Genomic DNA, 16360 nt, shown 5'->3' on the forward strand with positions numbered 1-16360 from the left:
GTCGTCTCCTGTTGCCTTGTTATTAGCAATGCTTCTTAAGGCCCACTCAACCTCACTCTTCAGGATGTCTGGCTCTAGCTCACCGACCACACTGTCAAAGCTATCCCCGATATTGTTATCCTTCCTATACAGGTCTTCCGTATATTCTTGCCACCTTTTCTTGATCTCTTCTTCTTCTGTTAGGTCCTTGCCATCTTTGTTTTTGATCATACCCATTTTTGCCTGGAATTTACCTCCAATGTTTCTAATTTTCTGGAAGAGGTCTCTTGTCCTTCCTATTCTATTGTCTTCTTCCACTTCCGCGCATTGCTTGTTTAAAAATAATTCCTTATCTCTTCTGGCTAACCTCTGGAATTTTGCATTTAATTGGGCATATCTCCCCCTATCACTGTTGCCTTTTGCTTTCCTTCTTTCTTGGGCTACTTCTAGTGTCTCAGCAGACAGCCATTTTGCCTTCTTGGTTTTCTCTTTCTTTGGGATGTATTTTGTTGCCGCCTCCTGAACAATGCTGCCAACTTCTGTCCATAGTTCTTCCGGGACCCTATCTACTAAGTCCAGTCCCTTAAATCTATTCTTCACCTCCACTGCATATTCCTTAGGAATATTAGTGAGCTCATATCTAGCTGATCTGTGGGTCTTCCCTAATCTCTTTAGTCTGATCCTAAATTGTGCAAGAAGAAGTTCGTGATCTGAACTACAGTCAGCTCCAGGCCTTGTTTTTACCGACTGTACAGATGTCCGCCACCTTTGGCTGCAAAGGATGTAATCAATCTGATTTCGGTGTTGTCCATCTGGTGAAGTCCATGTATAAAGCCGTCTCTTAGGTTGTTGGAAGAGAGTGTTTGTTATGCAGAGTGAATTGTCTTGGCAAAATTCTATCAGCCTGCGTCCTGCTTCGTTTTGTTCTCCCAGGCCATACTTACCTGTAATTCGAGGTGTCATTTGACTGCCCACCTTAGCATTCCAGTCTCCTGTAATGAAAATAACATCTCTTTTAGGCGTGTTGTCCAGTAGGTGCTGCAGATCCTCATAGAACTGCTCTACTTCAGCTTCTTCAGCATTTGTGGTTGGGGCGTATATTTGGATCACTGTGATGTTGGATGGCTTGCCCTGAATTCGAATTGAGATCATTCTGTCGTTTTTTGGGTTGTATCCGAGCACTGCTTTAGCCACTTTACTATTAATTATGAAGGCTACTCCATTTCTTCTGTGGTCCTCTTGTCCGCAGTAGTAGATCTGGTGGTCATTTGATGTGAAGTGGCCCATTCCAGTCCATTTCAGTTCACTGACGCCCAAAATGTCTATCTTTAATCTTGACATCTCACCAATAACCACATCCAATTTGCCCTGGCTCATAGATCTTACATTCCAGGTTCCGATGGTGTGTTGATCCTTAGAACATCGGATTCGCCGTTCACCACCAGCACCGTCGGCCGCTAGCCGTCCTTTCGGCTTGGAGCTAGCTGCGTCATCACGTCTGGGGCTAGTTGAGCTCATCCTCTGTTCCTCCCCAGTAGCATTTTGACCATCTTCCGACCTGGGGGTCTCATCTTCCGATGGTATACCGACATATCTCTGGTTGTACTGATCCATTTAGTTTTCACGGCAAGAATACTGAGGTGGGTTGCCATTACCTTCCCCAGGGATCGCATTTAGTCTGACCTCTCTGTCATGACCTTCCCGTCTTGGGTGGCCCTTCACGGTTTAGCTCATGGCATCATTGAGGTGCTCAAGCTCCAGCACCACGACAAGGTAACGATCCTTTGCTGAAGGATTGATTGATTATGTTCCATCAAGTCATTTTCAACTCCTAGCAACCACATAGATAGATTTTCTCCATGATGATCTGTCCCTAACCTGGTCCTTCAGGTCTTCCAACAGTGCACCAATCATCACTGTAACTGGGTCCATCCACCCTGCTGCTGGTCATCCTCTTCTTCTCTTTCCTTTTACCTTTCCCAGCATCAGGGCCTTTACCAGAGAGCTGGGTCTTCACATAATATGTATGAAGTAGGATAATTTGAGCCTGGTCATTTGTGCCCTGAGGGAGAACTCTGGGTTGACTTGTTCGATGATCCATTTGTTTGTTTTCTTGGCTGTCCACAGTATTCTCAGGAGTCTTCTCCAACCCCAAAGTTCAAAATTGTCTTCCTATTCTGCTTCTTCAAAGTTCGCTTCCATAGCGTGTCACAAGAAATATCATGGCTTGCACAATTCTGCTCTTTGTAGGCATACACAGATCCCAGCATTTGAATGTCTTTTCCAAAGCCTTCATCACTGCTCTAGCAAGTGCTAGTCTGCCACTTCAACATCTTCACTGTCAGTTCTAAGGCTTGGTTGTTCTACCTGCTGTTATTAATTTGGTTTTCTTTATATTTTATGTTAGTCCCGTTTTTTCTCTGTGCTCCTTCACTTTTATTACTAGAGCTTGCAGAGCCTGTGCATTTTGGCTATCAGTAGTGTTATCAGCATAGCACAAGTTATTGATGTTTCTTCCTCCAAAATTAAAGCCATGTTCATCTTCTTTCAAAACCACATTCATCTCCTTTCAGTGCAGCTTCCCTAGAAGGGCGCATATAACACCTTTGCTGTGTGAGCTGCATTGGGTACCAGTTTGCTTCCGGGTCCAATTCAAGGTGTTGGTTATCACCTTTAAAGCCCTACATGGCATGGGGCCAGGCTACCTGAGGGACTGCCTCTTCCCTGCTACATCAGCCCGTCCTACCCGATCATGCAGAGAGGGCATGCTACGGACCCCGTCGGTAAGAGAATTCCATCTGGCGGGGTCCAGGAGGTGGGCCTTCTCTGCAGTAGCACCCGCCCTTTGGAACATCTTACCCCCAGAGGTGAGATTAGCCCCATCGTTCCTAGTTTTCTGGAGGAATTTGAAGACCTGGCTCTGCCACCGGGCTTGGGGCAGGGAGGAGAATAGTCATACTTGGGGTTGGCTAGTGCCTTGAAGTGCCCCTCCTACATAATGACTGAAGGAGACCACAGCCATCTGGATTTTATTTATATTTAGTAGCTATGTGAAATTGTTTTATAGTGTACTTTTATATTGGCATTTTATTATATATTTATTGTTTTTTGATTATTTTGTTGTAAACTGCCCAGAGTCCCTCCAGTGGGAGGAGATGGGTGGTGACAAATTTAATAAATAAATAAATGATACCCTTAGCCTAAGGGGAGAGTATACAACCTTGTCACACTCCTTTGCCAACCTGGAGTCGGTCTGTTTCACTATGTTCTGCATGTACTGTGGCTTCCTGACTTGTATATAGGTTTCTCATGAGGACAATGAGATGTTCTGGCATTCCCATTTTTCTAATCACATTACACATCTTGACATGACTGACAAAATCAAAGGCATTTTTATAATCATTGAAGCACGCAGCAACTTCTTTTTTATATTCTTTGGCTTTCTCAATTATCCATCATGTATCAGCAATAATGTCTCATGGTCCTCGGCCTATTTTAAAGCCAGCTTGAGCATCTGGCATCTCTTTTTCCATGTAGTGGTTTAATATGTGTTGGATGACTCTAAGTATCAGTTTGCTAGCATGTAAAATTAAGGACATTGTACAACAGTTTGCATACTGTTAAATCTCCTTTTGGGGGGGTGGGGTATTGGAATGTACACTGACCTCTTCCAATCTGTTGGCCATTGTGTCTTTTTCTAGAGTTGCTGGCATAGCTTGGTTAGAACCAGTGATACATGTCTTAATTCATTGTAATGGGTTGTGGGGACATGCACCTTTTGGGGCCTGAGACGGAGAAGTTGTTTTATAGTGGGTATGGACAACTTAAGAGATGGCTTTATACATGGATTAAACCAGATGGACAACACCGGAATCAGATTGACTACATCCTTTGCAGCCAAAGGTGGCAGGCATCTATACAGTCGGTAAAAACAAGACCTGGAGCTGACTGTAGTTCCGATCACGAGCTTCTTATTGCACAATTTAGGATCAGACTAAAGAGATTAGGGAAGACCCACAGATCAGCTAGATATGAGCTCACTAATATCCCTAAGGAATATGCAGTGGAGGTGAAGAATAGATTTAAGGGACTGGACTTAGTAGATAGGGTCCTGGAAGAACTATGGACAGAAGTTCGCAACATTGTTCAGGAGGCGGCAACAAAATACATCCCAAAGAAAGAGAAAACCAAGAAGGCAAAATGGCTGTCTGCTGAGACACTAGAAGTAGCCCAAGAAAGAAGGAAAGCAAAAGGCAACAGTGATAGGGGGAGATATGCCCAATTAAATGCAAAATTCCAGAGGTTAGCCAGAAGAGATAAGGAATTATTTTTAAACAAGCAATGCGCAGAAGTGGAAGAAGACAATAGAATAGGAAGGACAAGAGGCCTCTTCCAGAAAATTAGAAACATCGGAGGTAAATTCCAGGCCAAAATGGGTATGATCAAAAACAAAGATGGCAAGGACCTAACAGAAGAAGAAGAGATCAAGAAAAGGTGGCAAGAATATACGGAAGACCTGTATAACAAGGATAACAATATCGGGGACAGCTTTGACGGTGTGGTCAGTGAGCTAGAGCCAGACATCCTGAAGAGTGAGGTTGAATGGGCCTTAAGAAGCATTGCTAACAACAAGGCAGCAGGAGACGACGGTATCCCAACTGAATTGTTCAAAATCTTGCAAGATGATGCTGTCAAGGTAATGCATGCTATATGCCAGCAAATTTGGAAAACACAAGAATGGCCATCAGATTGGAAAAAATCAACTTATATCCCCATACCAAAAAAGGGGAACACTAAAGAATGTTCAAACTATTGAACAGTGGCACTCATTTCACATGCCAGTAAGGTAATGCTCAAGATCCTGCAAGGTAGACTTCAGCAATTCATGGAGCGAGAATTGCCAGATGTACAAGCTGGGTTTAGAAAAGGCAGAGGAACTAGGGACCAAATTGCCAATATCCGCTGGATAATGGAAAAAGCCAGGGAGTTTCAGAAAAACATCTCTTTCTGTTTTGTTGACTATTCTAAAGCCTTTGACTGTGCGGACCATAACAAATTGTGGCAAGTTCTTAGCGGTATGGGGATACCAAGTCATCTTGTCTGCCTCCTGAAGAATCTGTATAACGACCAAGTAGCAACAATAAGAACAGACCACGGAACAACGGACTGGTTTACGATTGGGAAAGGAGTACGGCAGGGCTGTATACTCTCACCCTACCTATTCAACTTGTATGCAGAACACATCATGCGACATGCTGGGCTTGAGGAATCCAAGGCTGGGGTTAAAATGGCTGGAAGAAACATTAACAATCTCAGATATGCAGATGATACCACTTTGATGGCTGAAAGCAAAGAGGAACTGAGGAGCCTTATGATGAAGGTGAAAGAAGAAAGTGCAAAAGCTGGCTTGCAGCTAAACCTCAAAAAAACCAAGATTATGGCAACCAGCTTGATTGATAACTGGCAAATAGAGGGAGAAAATGTAGAAGCAGTGAAAGACTTTGTATTTCTAGGTGTGAAGATTACTGCAGATGCTGACTTCAGTCAGGAAATTAGAAGACTTTTAATCCTTGGGAGAAGAGCAATGACAAATCTCGATAAAATAGTTAAGAGCAGAGACATGACACTGACAACAAAGGTCCGCATAGTTAAAGCAATGGTGTTCCCCATAGTAACATATGGCTGTGAGAGCTGGACCATAAGGAAGGCTGAGAGAAGGAAGATCGATGCTTTTGAACTGTGGTGCTGGAGGAAAATTCTGAGAGTGCCTTGGACTGCCAGAAGATCAAACCAGTCCATCCTCCAGGAAATAAAGCCAGACTGCTCACTTGAGGGAATGATATTCAAGGCAAAACTGAAATACTTTGGCCACATAATGAGAAGACAGGACACCCTGGAGAAGATGCTGATGCTAGGGAGAGTGGAAGGTGAAAGGAAGAGGGGCCGACCAAGGGCAAGGTGGATGGATGATATTCTAGAGGTGACGGACTCGTCCCTGGGGGAGCTGGGGGTGTTGACGACCGACAGGAAGCTCTGGCGTGGGCTGGTCCATGAAGTCACGAAGAGTCGGAAGCGACTGAACGAATAAACAACAAAATGGATATGCACACCAAAACCACCATGGCAATCACCTGTTGGTGTTTTTTTTTAAAAGAAGCCACATCTTTTCTTGTTCTTGCATTGTAACCTTGGAATCCCCAAAAAGTACATGCTTGAGTTACTGAAGCACCAACAGGATGTGGCAAAGTGCTTTGGATTTTTCTTGGGCATTCTATCTGTACCTCCTTTACTCAAATACGCATTGTCCTGGGAACATTCAACAACGGTACAAACCCAGAAAAAAAAAAGTGGCTTTTTAAAGGATGCACTGACAGGCATGGTATGCAAGGCCATTACTGTTCTGTTTTGTTTTGGAAACAAAAGTCCAGAAATGAAACAAAAAAGAGAATGCAAAATTACAAAAAGAAATAGATAGCAAAATCGTGAATGTGCTTATTTGTGTCTATAACATGAATATGTACATACCAACATTTTAATTACCCTAATATTATGGGATTCCAAAATAGGATTTGTGTAGCCAAGAGTAATCTATAAGAAAAAAGCATTATATTACTAATATATGGTGATCAGAATTGAATACATTTATTCTTCATTTCAGGCTTTTCCCTAACTCTTTGCTGTGTTAATTTTTTCTGCCAACACAATATCCTTATATTTGAATCACTGCTCCAGTGAAATATGTTCTATAATTTTCTAGTGTTTCTCAGTAATGAACCTAGAAGCTGGCAGCAAGAACTGAATCAATTTCTTACATTGCATCAATTTATATGCATTAGCGAATGTGGACGGTAAACTACTGGCAGAATTTATTGTGAGAGATTGTTGGATGATTCACCAAATTTCTTCAAAAACTGTCAGTCAAAACACTTATTTACTGAGCATTGCCACCAAAGTTAGTAACACGCAGCAATTTGTTTATACTTTCACCAACACTGTTTAAAAAGCTTGTAGATACATACACAATGGAGCTGTAGTGGAGGTTTAGCTAACACATAATGTAGACAAAATGGAAGAAAATGGCAGAATGAGAAGCACAAAGCATCTAGTTAAGAAAATCAGAGAAATCGCGGGAATGTTCCAACCTTCTGTCAGTGTCGTAAGGAACAGGCATAGGAAAGAATCAGTGGTAGAACATAATGTTAAAAAAGATGGAAGGAATACATGGAAACCTATGCAAGAAGACCGTCAGATGACGTTGTATTTGAGAAAGAATACAAAGAGGGACCAATGGTGATTGAAGAGAAAGTCAAATGGGCTACAAAGCAACTAGCAAATAGAAAACCCCAAGGATTGATGAAATCCTCATAGACCAGGGTTTCTCAGCCAGGGTTCCGTGGCACCCTAGGGTTCACGAGAGTTCACTAGGGGTTCCGTGGGAGATCACAATTTATTTCAAAAGTTATTTCAAATTCTGACAACTTCACATTAAAGAGTTGAGTTTCATTCTTTATTTTTAGTTTAAGAAAACTGTTAATGCACATATACAGGCCTACACATGAAACGAATATAATAATTTTGTAACTTCCGGCCTATATTTGAGCCTGAATGTGCTGGGGTTCCCTGAGGCCTAAAAAATATTTCAAGAGTTCCTCTGGGGTCAGAAGGTTGAGAAAGGCTGTCATAAAGCAATTAAGGGAGGCTGGCATGGTAAAAATAAAGATCATGGCAGCCCTCTGCCAATAAGTATGAAAAAAAGCAGCATGATCCAAAAACTGGAAAAGGTCTCTCTATATCCCAAACCCTAAAAAAGGAGAATTAAAGGATGCTGTAATAATAGGGCAGTAGCCCTAATACCACACACCAGCAAGATATTATTGAAATTTCTGCAGAAGAGGTCAGAGCACTAAATAGAGAGGGAAGTGGCAATTGATTGAGCAGGCTTCAGAAAGAACACAGAAGCTCAGGACCTTATAGCTAATATTAGATGGATGATGGAAACACAAGAGGATATCAGAAAGAGCTTTACTTATGCTTTATAGACTACTTCAAAGCTTTTGGTCATGTTCATCAATAACGCTTTGGAAATCTCTCAAAGCAATGGGTTTACCCCAGCATCTAATTCTTCTGGTAAGAAATCGCTACAATAACCAGGAAGCCATAATGAGAATAGAATAGTTTACTATCAGAAAAGGAGTTGGAGCTGCATTCTGTTGCCAAACCTACTCCATTTCTACACTGAATACTTCATAGGGACCACAGGTCTGCAAGGTTGGGGCCAAAAATCAGTGGAAGGAATGCAAATAACCTGAGATATGCAAATGCTACTACCTTGGTTGCAGAAACTGAAAAAGACCTAGAAGTAAATCAGGAGAGTGTAAAGGCAGAGCTCTCCTTGAACACCAAAAAACTAGTTCTCAGCTGGAGATGGAAAAGGCTGCTTCACATTCCTTAGACAGCCATAAGAACCAACTACAGGTAGTCCTCGCTTAATGACCACAACCGAGACTGGAATTTTGGTTGCTAAGTGAAATGGTCATTAAGTGAATCTGACCTGATTTTATGACCTTTTTGTGATGGTCACTAAGCAAATCACTGCAGTAGTTAAGCAAGCCACATGACTGTAAAGTGAATCATGCAGTTCCCCATTGATTCTGCTTGCCAGAAGCCGGCCGGGAAGGTCAAAAATGGCAATCACATGACCATGGGATGCTGCAACAGTCATAAATGCAAACTGGTTGCCAAGTGCCTAAATCTCACGATGATCACGTGGTGACTTTGCAATGGTTGTCAGTGTGAGCACCGGTTGTAAGTTGGTTTTTTCCAGCACCGTCGTAAGTCTGAACTGTCACTAAACAAATGGTCATTAAGTGAGGACTACCTGTATTCAGTGCTAGAGTAAATTAAGCCAGAATGCTCCCTGGATTATGAAACTAAAGATATCATATTTTGGGCGCATCAGGTGAGCTCATGCATCTACAGAAAAGATGATAATGTTGGGTAAGGTGGATGGAAGGAGAAGAATAGCCCAATAATATATGAGAAGAATAGACAGAGTCACAGAAATGTACCTGCAAGAATTGCTTAATATGGTGAGAAATAGGACAGCTTGGAGAACTTCTATCCATACAGTCACCAGGAGCTGGCTGTGGAGTATAACAACAGATGCCAGCAATGAATTCTCTTTGTTATTAGTTCTTGTGGAAATGCTGAAGAAAGGTTAAAAGGAATGCTGTACCCAGAATGTTCCGATTCATCAGTGGCAGAACTGAAGCTTTTTTCTTCATCAGTTGGGGTGCTGTGACACTATGACTCTTACTCAGTATTATAGCTCCCTCTTCTGGTAAAAAAAAATAATAAACCATGTAGGTATGTCTTTGTGTATTTGGTTACTTCTAGAAGTTGTACCTATGTTGTTGCTAAACATTGACACTGACTTGATGGCACGTCATATATATATATATATATATATATATATATATATATATATATATATATATATATATATATATATATATATATATATATATATATATATATATTGTGTGTCTATGTGTGTCTATGTACACACAAATGGAGATACAGTAAACTTTCTTCTTTCACTAGTCCCAAAAGAAAAATATGGCTGTAGTTTTCTTTTTCCCAGTAGTAGAGAGGATTTGATACTGAAAAAGTACTCTGAGTTACAGCTTTCTCTACTTATAACATGCCCCCCTCCAAAAAAACCCTTTGCAGCTTTTTTTCTGCACAGTAAGAGAAAAAAGAAAGACACAGAAGATGTCATATAATAATGACTGGCACGTGGAGGAAAGTAGGTTAGAGGGGACATTGCAGGCTGCATCGCACACTCACCCCCTGGGCCCACGTTTTTGCAATGACTTATCAGGCATTCAAACATCCTGAGTCTGGGTTTCACGATATGCTTAACCAGATCAGCTCAAAACTTAGCAGTTGCATTTTATTTTATTTTATGCATTAAATCAATTTATATGCCTGCCCATCTTGCAAATGTGACTCTAACAACGTATTAGAGACAGCTGAAAAAAAACGTCAGCAAAAATATAAAAACCTACAGTGGTTGGCAAGAACAATCCCAATAAACACTTAACAGTAGCAATAGCATCTCACGGCCATCTAACCTCCCTGCTCCTATGCCAATACCATGGTTTGTTTGTTTTTTCTTTTTTCCCCCTTTGGTGGCCTAACATGTTGCGCAATTGCAGCCTGCTTGTTTTATGAGTCAGTGCATTGTATGTGCAAAAAAAATGGGTTAATTCATTAGTTAAGAGTGGGACATAGCTGGCCTATCTGAAAAATGTGCTGTCTGCCCTCTGTGACCCCATTGGTTTTTGCTTTTCTGGTGCTGGAAGTGCTCCCTAAAAATTTGAAGATGGGCTATGCAAAGGCTGGCTGAATGTGGTAACAGAGGTCCCCCACCCCCCCATGATGGGGAACTTTGGAATTCCCAGCAGCACAAAGCCTTTTGCTCAGCCCTTCCCTCTGTGGTATTTTCCAGCTGCCCTGAGAGTTCAACTCTTAGAATTCCCAGCCAGCTTGATGGTTTGTAGGCTTTGCAAATCTGGAGAGCACCAGGCTGGAGAAGGCTGCAGTATCTATCCCAGTTGATCATGCTTGTAATTTACCCAGAGATCTACTCCATCAATAGGTGGAGGTAAGGAGGGAGGGGGCTCTGCTTCTCTTTCATTTCTTGCTAAGAATGTCTGAACATCTGTAAAGGGCTAAAGTCATGAATTAGCATCTGCTTATTTATTTATTTACTTATTTACTTATTTTTCAAATTTCTATTACTGCCCATCTATCCCAAAAGGGGGACTCTGGGCAGTTTACAATAAAATAAAAAACTAAAAACATATATATTACAATATAACAAACCAATAAATAAAGATAAAATAGATATAAAATATATGAGTGCTTGCATATGTAAAAGCACATTCTTAATTTTGAACAGTTTGTGGATTGGCCCACCAGACTAAGGAGTGTCACAGATTATCACCAAGATCCTAGAACAAAGGCTTGCTGAAGGACTGTCAGCTCATGACACTTCTCAAGTGTTCAGCCAAGATGCAAGTGGTCACAGATATCTGAAGCACTACACGTTGTTGCCAAAAATCATACTTGTGCAGTGACATCATGATACAAATCCCATTGTTATATACCCGATGCAGGAGATAGGTACATTTTTAGGGTCATAACACCATAACATACTTTTTTGTGACTCCCCTCTAGATCATGGATGCCCATGATGCCATAGTTCTGAAATAAGGATTTGCAGATTCCATTTCTTTTGAAATATGGCTATGTTGAAATATATCTGCGTGTTCTACAACAGGGTTGCTATTCTTCCCACCCCTCACCAGACTGAGACTACCAGGTACAGGTGCAGGACATTATTTTCTATTAAAAAAAAAAATCAAATCTTATCCCCTGCTTATCCCTACTGCTGGTTGCTGGGATGTGGCCTTGTTCTTTCTCTTTCTCTTGAGATGGTGACAAGACTTAAGAAAGAGAAGGACATTTAGGGGAGATGGTGAATCCAAAGTTTGTAGGTGAGAAGAGCAGAGGGCATCTTACAGTATTCCCAACCTTGGTGGAATCACTGGCCTGTGTATTTAGTGTGTTCCCATTTAAGACATCCTCTAAGATGATTTTGGAATGAATGGAATGAATGAAATTCCTCTCTTCCTTCCTAGCATCCATTGGTTCACAAAGGCAGCATCTTTCCTTGCTTCCTCTCCAAGAAAAATAGCATTTGACCATTCAAAGTTATACAGCCAGGTGACCCAAAACATTGATCACATGGCCATACAGCATTGCATGCTCAAGTGATTTTTACTGATAAAGAAATGACAAAGAAGATTGAGCCAGAGAGCACATGCCAGTCTAATTCTAAGACCATAAGCATAACATAGTGTTTCTCAGCCTTGGCAACTTTAAGATGTGTGCCGGCATGCTAGCTGGGGAATTCTGGGAGTTGAAGTCCACATATCTTAAAGTTGCCAAGGTTGAGAATCACTGGGAAGGTGTGTGTGTGTGGGGGGGGGGGGAGATGTCTAATACAAAAAAAAAAAATCTCTGCTTCTTCCACCTCTGAATTCTGATTGAAAATTTTTAAACTGCCTGAGAAAAGATAGGAAAAATAATGCAAGAAGAAAAAAAAATTCCCCCAAATTTGGGGGCTTGAATTCAGCCCAGTATTATTTATGTTTCCACTTGCTGAGAAACAAGAGAGGGAAAAAGTTCTTGCCAATATACTCTAGTTGTAGACAATAGAAGGTCCTTGAAATCTACACATTCATGCTCATGCAAGCTGCGTATGACCCACTGATGGCCTAAAAAGGGGGAAAAAATTAACTCCCATTTTAGGAATAAAAGGACAACCCACCCACCCACCATATCTCTGGTTTTGCTATACTACTGCAAAGAGCCAGGCTGTTAACATGAAAGTCCTCCTAAGTACAATCTTCCAGGTTTTGTTCTTGACTTAGCATCGATATTAGAAGAAAATCAGTGCACCAGGAAAATAATGCAACCCTTCTCTTTTTTAGAAATTCGGGAAGCTTTCCGAGTCCTCGATCGTGACGGCAATGGCTTCATTTCCAAGCAGGAGCTGGGAATGGCCATGCGCTCTCTGGGATACATGCCTAGCGAGGTGGAACTGGCAATTATTATGCAGCGGCTGGACATGGACGGTGAGTCTGTTAGTTCTTGTCATAGCCTTCACTACAGAAGAATGTGCTGGTTGCCCGTGGGCTTCCAGGTGCAGTGCAAGGCGCTGCTTCACACCTTTAAAGTCCTTCATGGCACAGGGCTGTGTTATTTGTAAGACTGTTTTCCAATAAACTCTGCTCATCCAGTAAGATCTGACAGGGTTGGTAAGCTCTGGGTCTTGTCACTCAAGCAGAGGGATCTGGTGGGACTCAGGAGATGTGCCTTCTCTGTCACTATGCCTTTCCCTGGAATAGCATTCCCCCAAGATCCAGATGGCCCTGACTCTGCCTGCCTTTCTGAAGCTTTCATGACTTCCTTTTCCCCCTCAATCCTTGGGTCAGGAGGATTTTTGATCCTATCCAATGTGATTGCTTGCTCATTGAACTGCCTCGGTGGATTCTCTTCTACAGGTTTTATTTAATTTCACTGTCGTTCACTTTTGTTTGTTTTTTTAATTATATGCTGCCCTGAGTCAGCATATAATTGATGAAAAGACGTTTCATCTTATATCTGAGGGCAGATATAATAAACCAACTAAAGAAGTAAATCAGCAAGCGAACCCCAAAGCCATTCTTAGATTTTGAAAGGATGGGTGGCTGTTGCCAATACTTTGTGTGGAAGTATGCCTACACACAAAAAAGACAAAGGCAGGCTAAAGTTGTAAAAGTATCCTGGGACGCTACAAAGCCTGGTAGGAAGGAAGCGCTCCTGTTTCCCTTTGGGCAGATGGGTGTTTTCTGATTGGTCACCCTCACAATGGCTGCCATTTTCTGTGGAGGCTCATACCAGGCTCTCAAAATTAAAACTATGGCCCCTCGTCTAAAAGGTGTGGGAGAAAAAGTTTATCTGTGTGCCAGGTGAGGTACCTTGCTGTGAAAAGATGCAAACTTAGGAGGTCATCAAATATGTGAAATGTGAGTGGCAGGATGCAGTGTCTGCCTATGCATCGTTTTTGTCTGCATGAAATTGTATGGATGTTCCTCTCGAAGAGGTGTCTGAAGCTGCCCATGTTTTTATTATGTTCTTATCCCATCTGAAGAAATAATTCTGCCTCACATTTACTTACCCACACATGACAATCTTCTTCTGAAGCTCTTCGCCAAATGTTCTTATCAAAAAGAGCAGGTAGCCCTGAGAAGAGAAGAGAGCCTTTCAGTAGCACTGCAGACAGCCCTCCACAGCCTCTTTTGGCACCTTCATTGTGGTGAATGCCTTTTTTATTTTCCAGGCTTCTTTTTAGAATTACTGGTTATTTACTGCTGGTTTCTGGCCATTTTATGTGCTGTGTTACTGTTATAGTTAATGGTTCGGATTTCTATTATATTGCTGTTTTTATTATGTTATATTGTTTCTGTTACCCAGCGTTCAGAGAACTGTGGTTGATAGGCATTCTACTAATGTAATAAATAAAGTAAATCTGATTTCTACCTACATTAAGTTTAATTAACCATTCAGTATTGCAGGAAGATTGGCAGGTAGGACATCCATTTCCTCCTTCTATATAGAGTCAGAGCCAAGAATCCTACCCTGATAACATCGTGTGTGTGTGTGTGTGTGTGTGTGTGTGTACCTCCAAGTAAGTGTTGATTTCTGGCAGTTACATAGTGTTATCTATGCAATTTTCTTGGCAACACTTTCTGAAGCAATTTGCCCTTGCCTTCTTCCCAAGACTGAGAGAGAGAGCTTGGCCCAGATTCACTCACCTGGCTTCCATGCCCAAAGCAGGACTAGAATTTACAGTCTCTGAGCTTCTAGTCCATTGTCTTTAACCGGTACAGAAATTGTCTGAAAGGTTTTTTTATTCCAATATGAAGCTGGCTAGATGTTGAGTTCATGCATTCAGATGTTGAGTTCTCTTTAATGGGCCTTTGTTACATTCACAAGAATCTGTGATTCTTTTATAAAACAAATTACTTTGAGATGGGATAGTGGGAGATATCTGATCATAATTTCTTCAGTTCATCTGTACTCTAAACCTGGATGTATAATTGCTAAATTTGATCAGGGGAACAGGGCAAAGTGGAATTGGATATTCCCCCTTCTTAGTATTTTCCCAATTGTAAGAATAAACACAAGTGTCTATTCTAACAATTTTTGACTGCCAAGAAAGGGCAACACAGCAGCTTCCAAACTGTTAAGCAAAGAGCCCAGGCTGTTGAATCAAGAAAAGTGATGTCCTACTCTAACTTCTAAATAATCCAAATTTCCAAAAACTGTTTTAAAAAATAAGCTCTTTTCAACCAGCCTGGAATGACAGTGAAGAATGATCACCAAGTTGCCCTTGTGAGGTGCTATAACTTTGCTAGCTCAAACAATGAGTTTTGTGGGGTACCAGGAGAGCTGGCATAGCTGGATGGCAAGCTTGACCCTTTCTGGGAAGGACCCTCTCATTCCTGGCCTGAGTTCATTGGATCAGAGCTGTACTAGGAAGTTACTTAGTTAACAGAGGCATCAAAACAGATGGCATAGCAAGATACGAAGCCACAAAGAGGTGACTCAGGGAGAAAGAGGTTGATAAAAGGGAGAAAATGCATAGCTTTACAACCCCCTCAGTAAATATTTGGGCTCATGTTATCCTGGCATCCATTCACTGATAATCCAGAAATTTAAATTTGTCCCAATGGTGCAGAATGTAAAAGGTGTACAGGTAGTCCTCGAGTAAAGGCCATTGGTTCAGAGAGCATTCAAAGTTACGGCGGTGGTGAACAAATGGTACTTACACCCGGTCCTCGAAGTTATGGCCATTGCAGCGTTCCCGTGATCACATGATCAAACTTTGAGCCCTTGGCAGCCCACCTGCACTTATGACCACAGGGGTATTTCAACTCCCCCCACCCACCTATCTCCCCCCCCCAACTCTGACCTTCTGGCCGCCCTGCACTCCGCCACCCCCAGCTGACCCTCCCCATCTTCTTACTCCCACTACTGACCCCAAGCACACCTGGCCTGGCCCTCCATGAGGCACTGCTGGCCACACAAGGCTTTCTTACTGAGGTCACATGCAGCAGTTTCCTTGTGGGACCTGGGGAAGAACCGCCCAGAGTTCCTCTGATAGGAAGAGATGGGCGGGGATAAATTTAATAAATAAGTAAGTAAATAAGTAAGTAAGTAAGTAAGTAAGTAAGAAAGAAGGCCTCACAAGGCCAGTAGCTGCCTCACAAAGGGCCAGGTTGGGCATGCCTCATCAGCAGTGGGAGCAAGAAGATGGTGAGGGTGGCTGAGTCTGGGACTTCTCACCATGGGGCTGGGCTGGGCTGGGCTGGCTGAGGCTTCATGCTGCACTGCAGCTCAGGGGCTTAGAAATGCCAGTATCACCTTTCCTTAAAAGCTAATAATGAAGCCTAACAATTCCAGGTAACACTTGCATCCCCAGAGCTGTGGCATGCCATGGCAAGCAGCTGCAGAGCTGTGCTGTTCTGGGGCTGCTTGCTGCCCCACAAGGCAGGGTGCAGGGTGGCCAAAAGGGGACAAATGGGGAGGGGAAATGGGTAGTTGGGAGGAGTTGAAGGGGAGGCAGTTCCTTACCTTGGAAGAACAGAGGCTCAGGGCTGGGAGGGACCAAACCGGGAATGGCTTGGATCGGGGTGGGTCCTCAGCTAACAAGTGGTGGGATTCTGTTAACAACAGCAACGGGGAGTGCCAGGATTGCCATTGC

At 42.3% G+C, this 16360-nt stretch overlaps 1 protein-coding gene across 1 annotated transcript in view; it reads left to right on the forward strand.

The window, feature by feature from the left end:
* Positions 1 to 16360, forward strand: part of CALN1 (calneuron 1) — a 133408-nt gene that overhangs the window by 54047 nt on the left and 63001 nt on the right. The window contains exon 2 of the mRNA XM_063297267.1: positions 12543 to 12686. Within this exon, the coding sequence (XP_063153337.1) occupies positions 12543 to 12686 (144 nt within the window). The remainder of the gene's footprint in view (positions 1 to 12542; positions 12687 to 16360) is intronic.

Source organism: Candoia aspera, chromosome 1 (genome assembly GCF_035149785.1).
Source record: "Candoia aspera isolate rCanAsp1 chromosome 1, rCanAsp1.hap2, whole genome shotgun sequence".
In the NCBI taxonomy this organism is placed as follows: Eukaryota; Metazoa; Chordata; class Lepidosauria; order Squamata; family Boidae; genus Candoia; species Candoia aspera.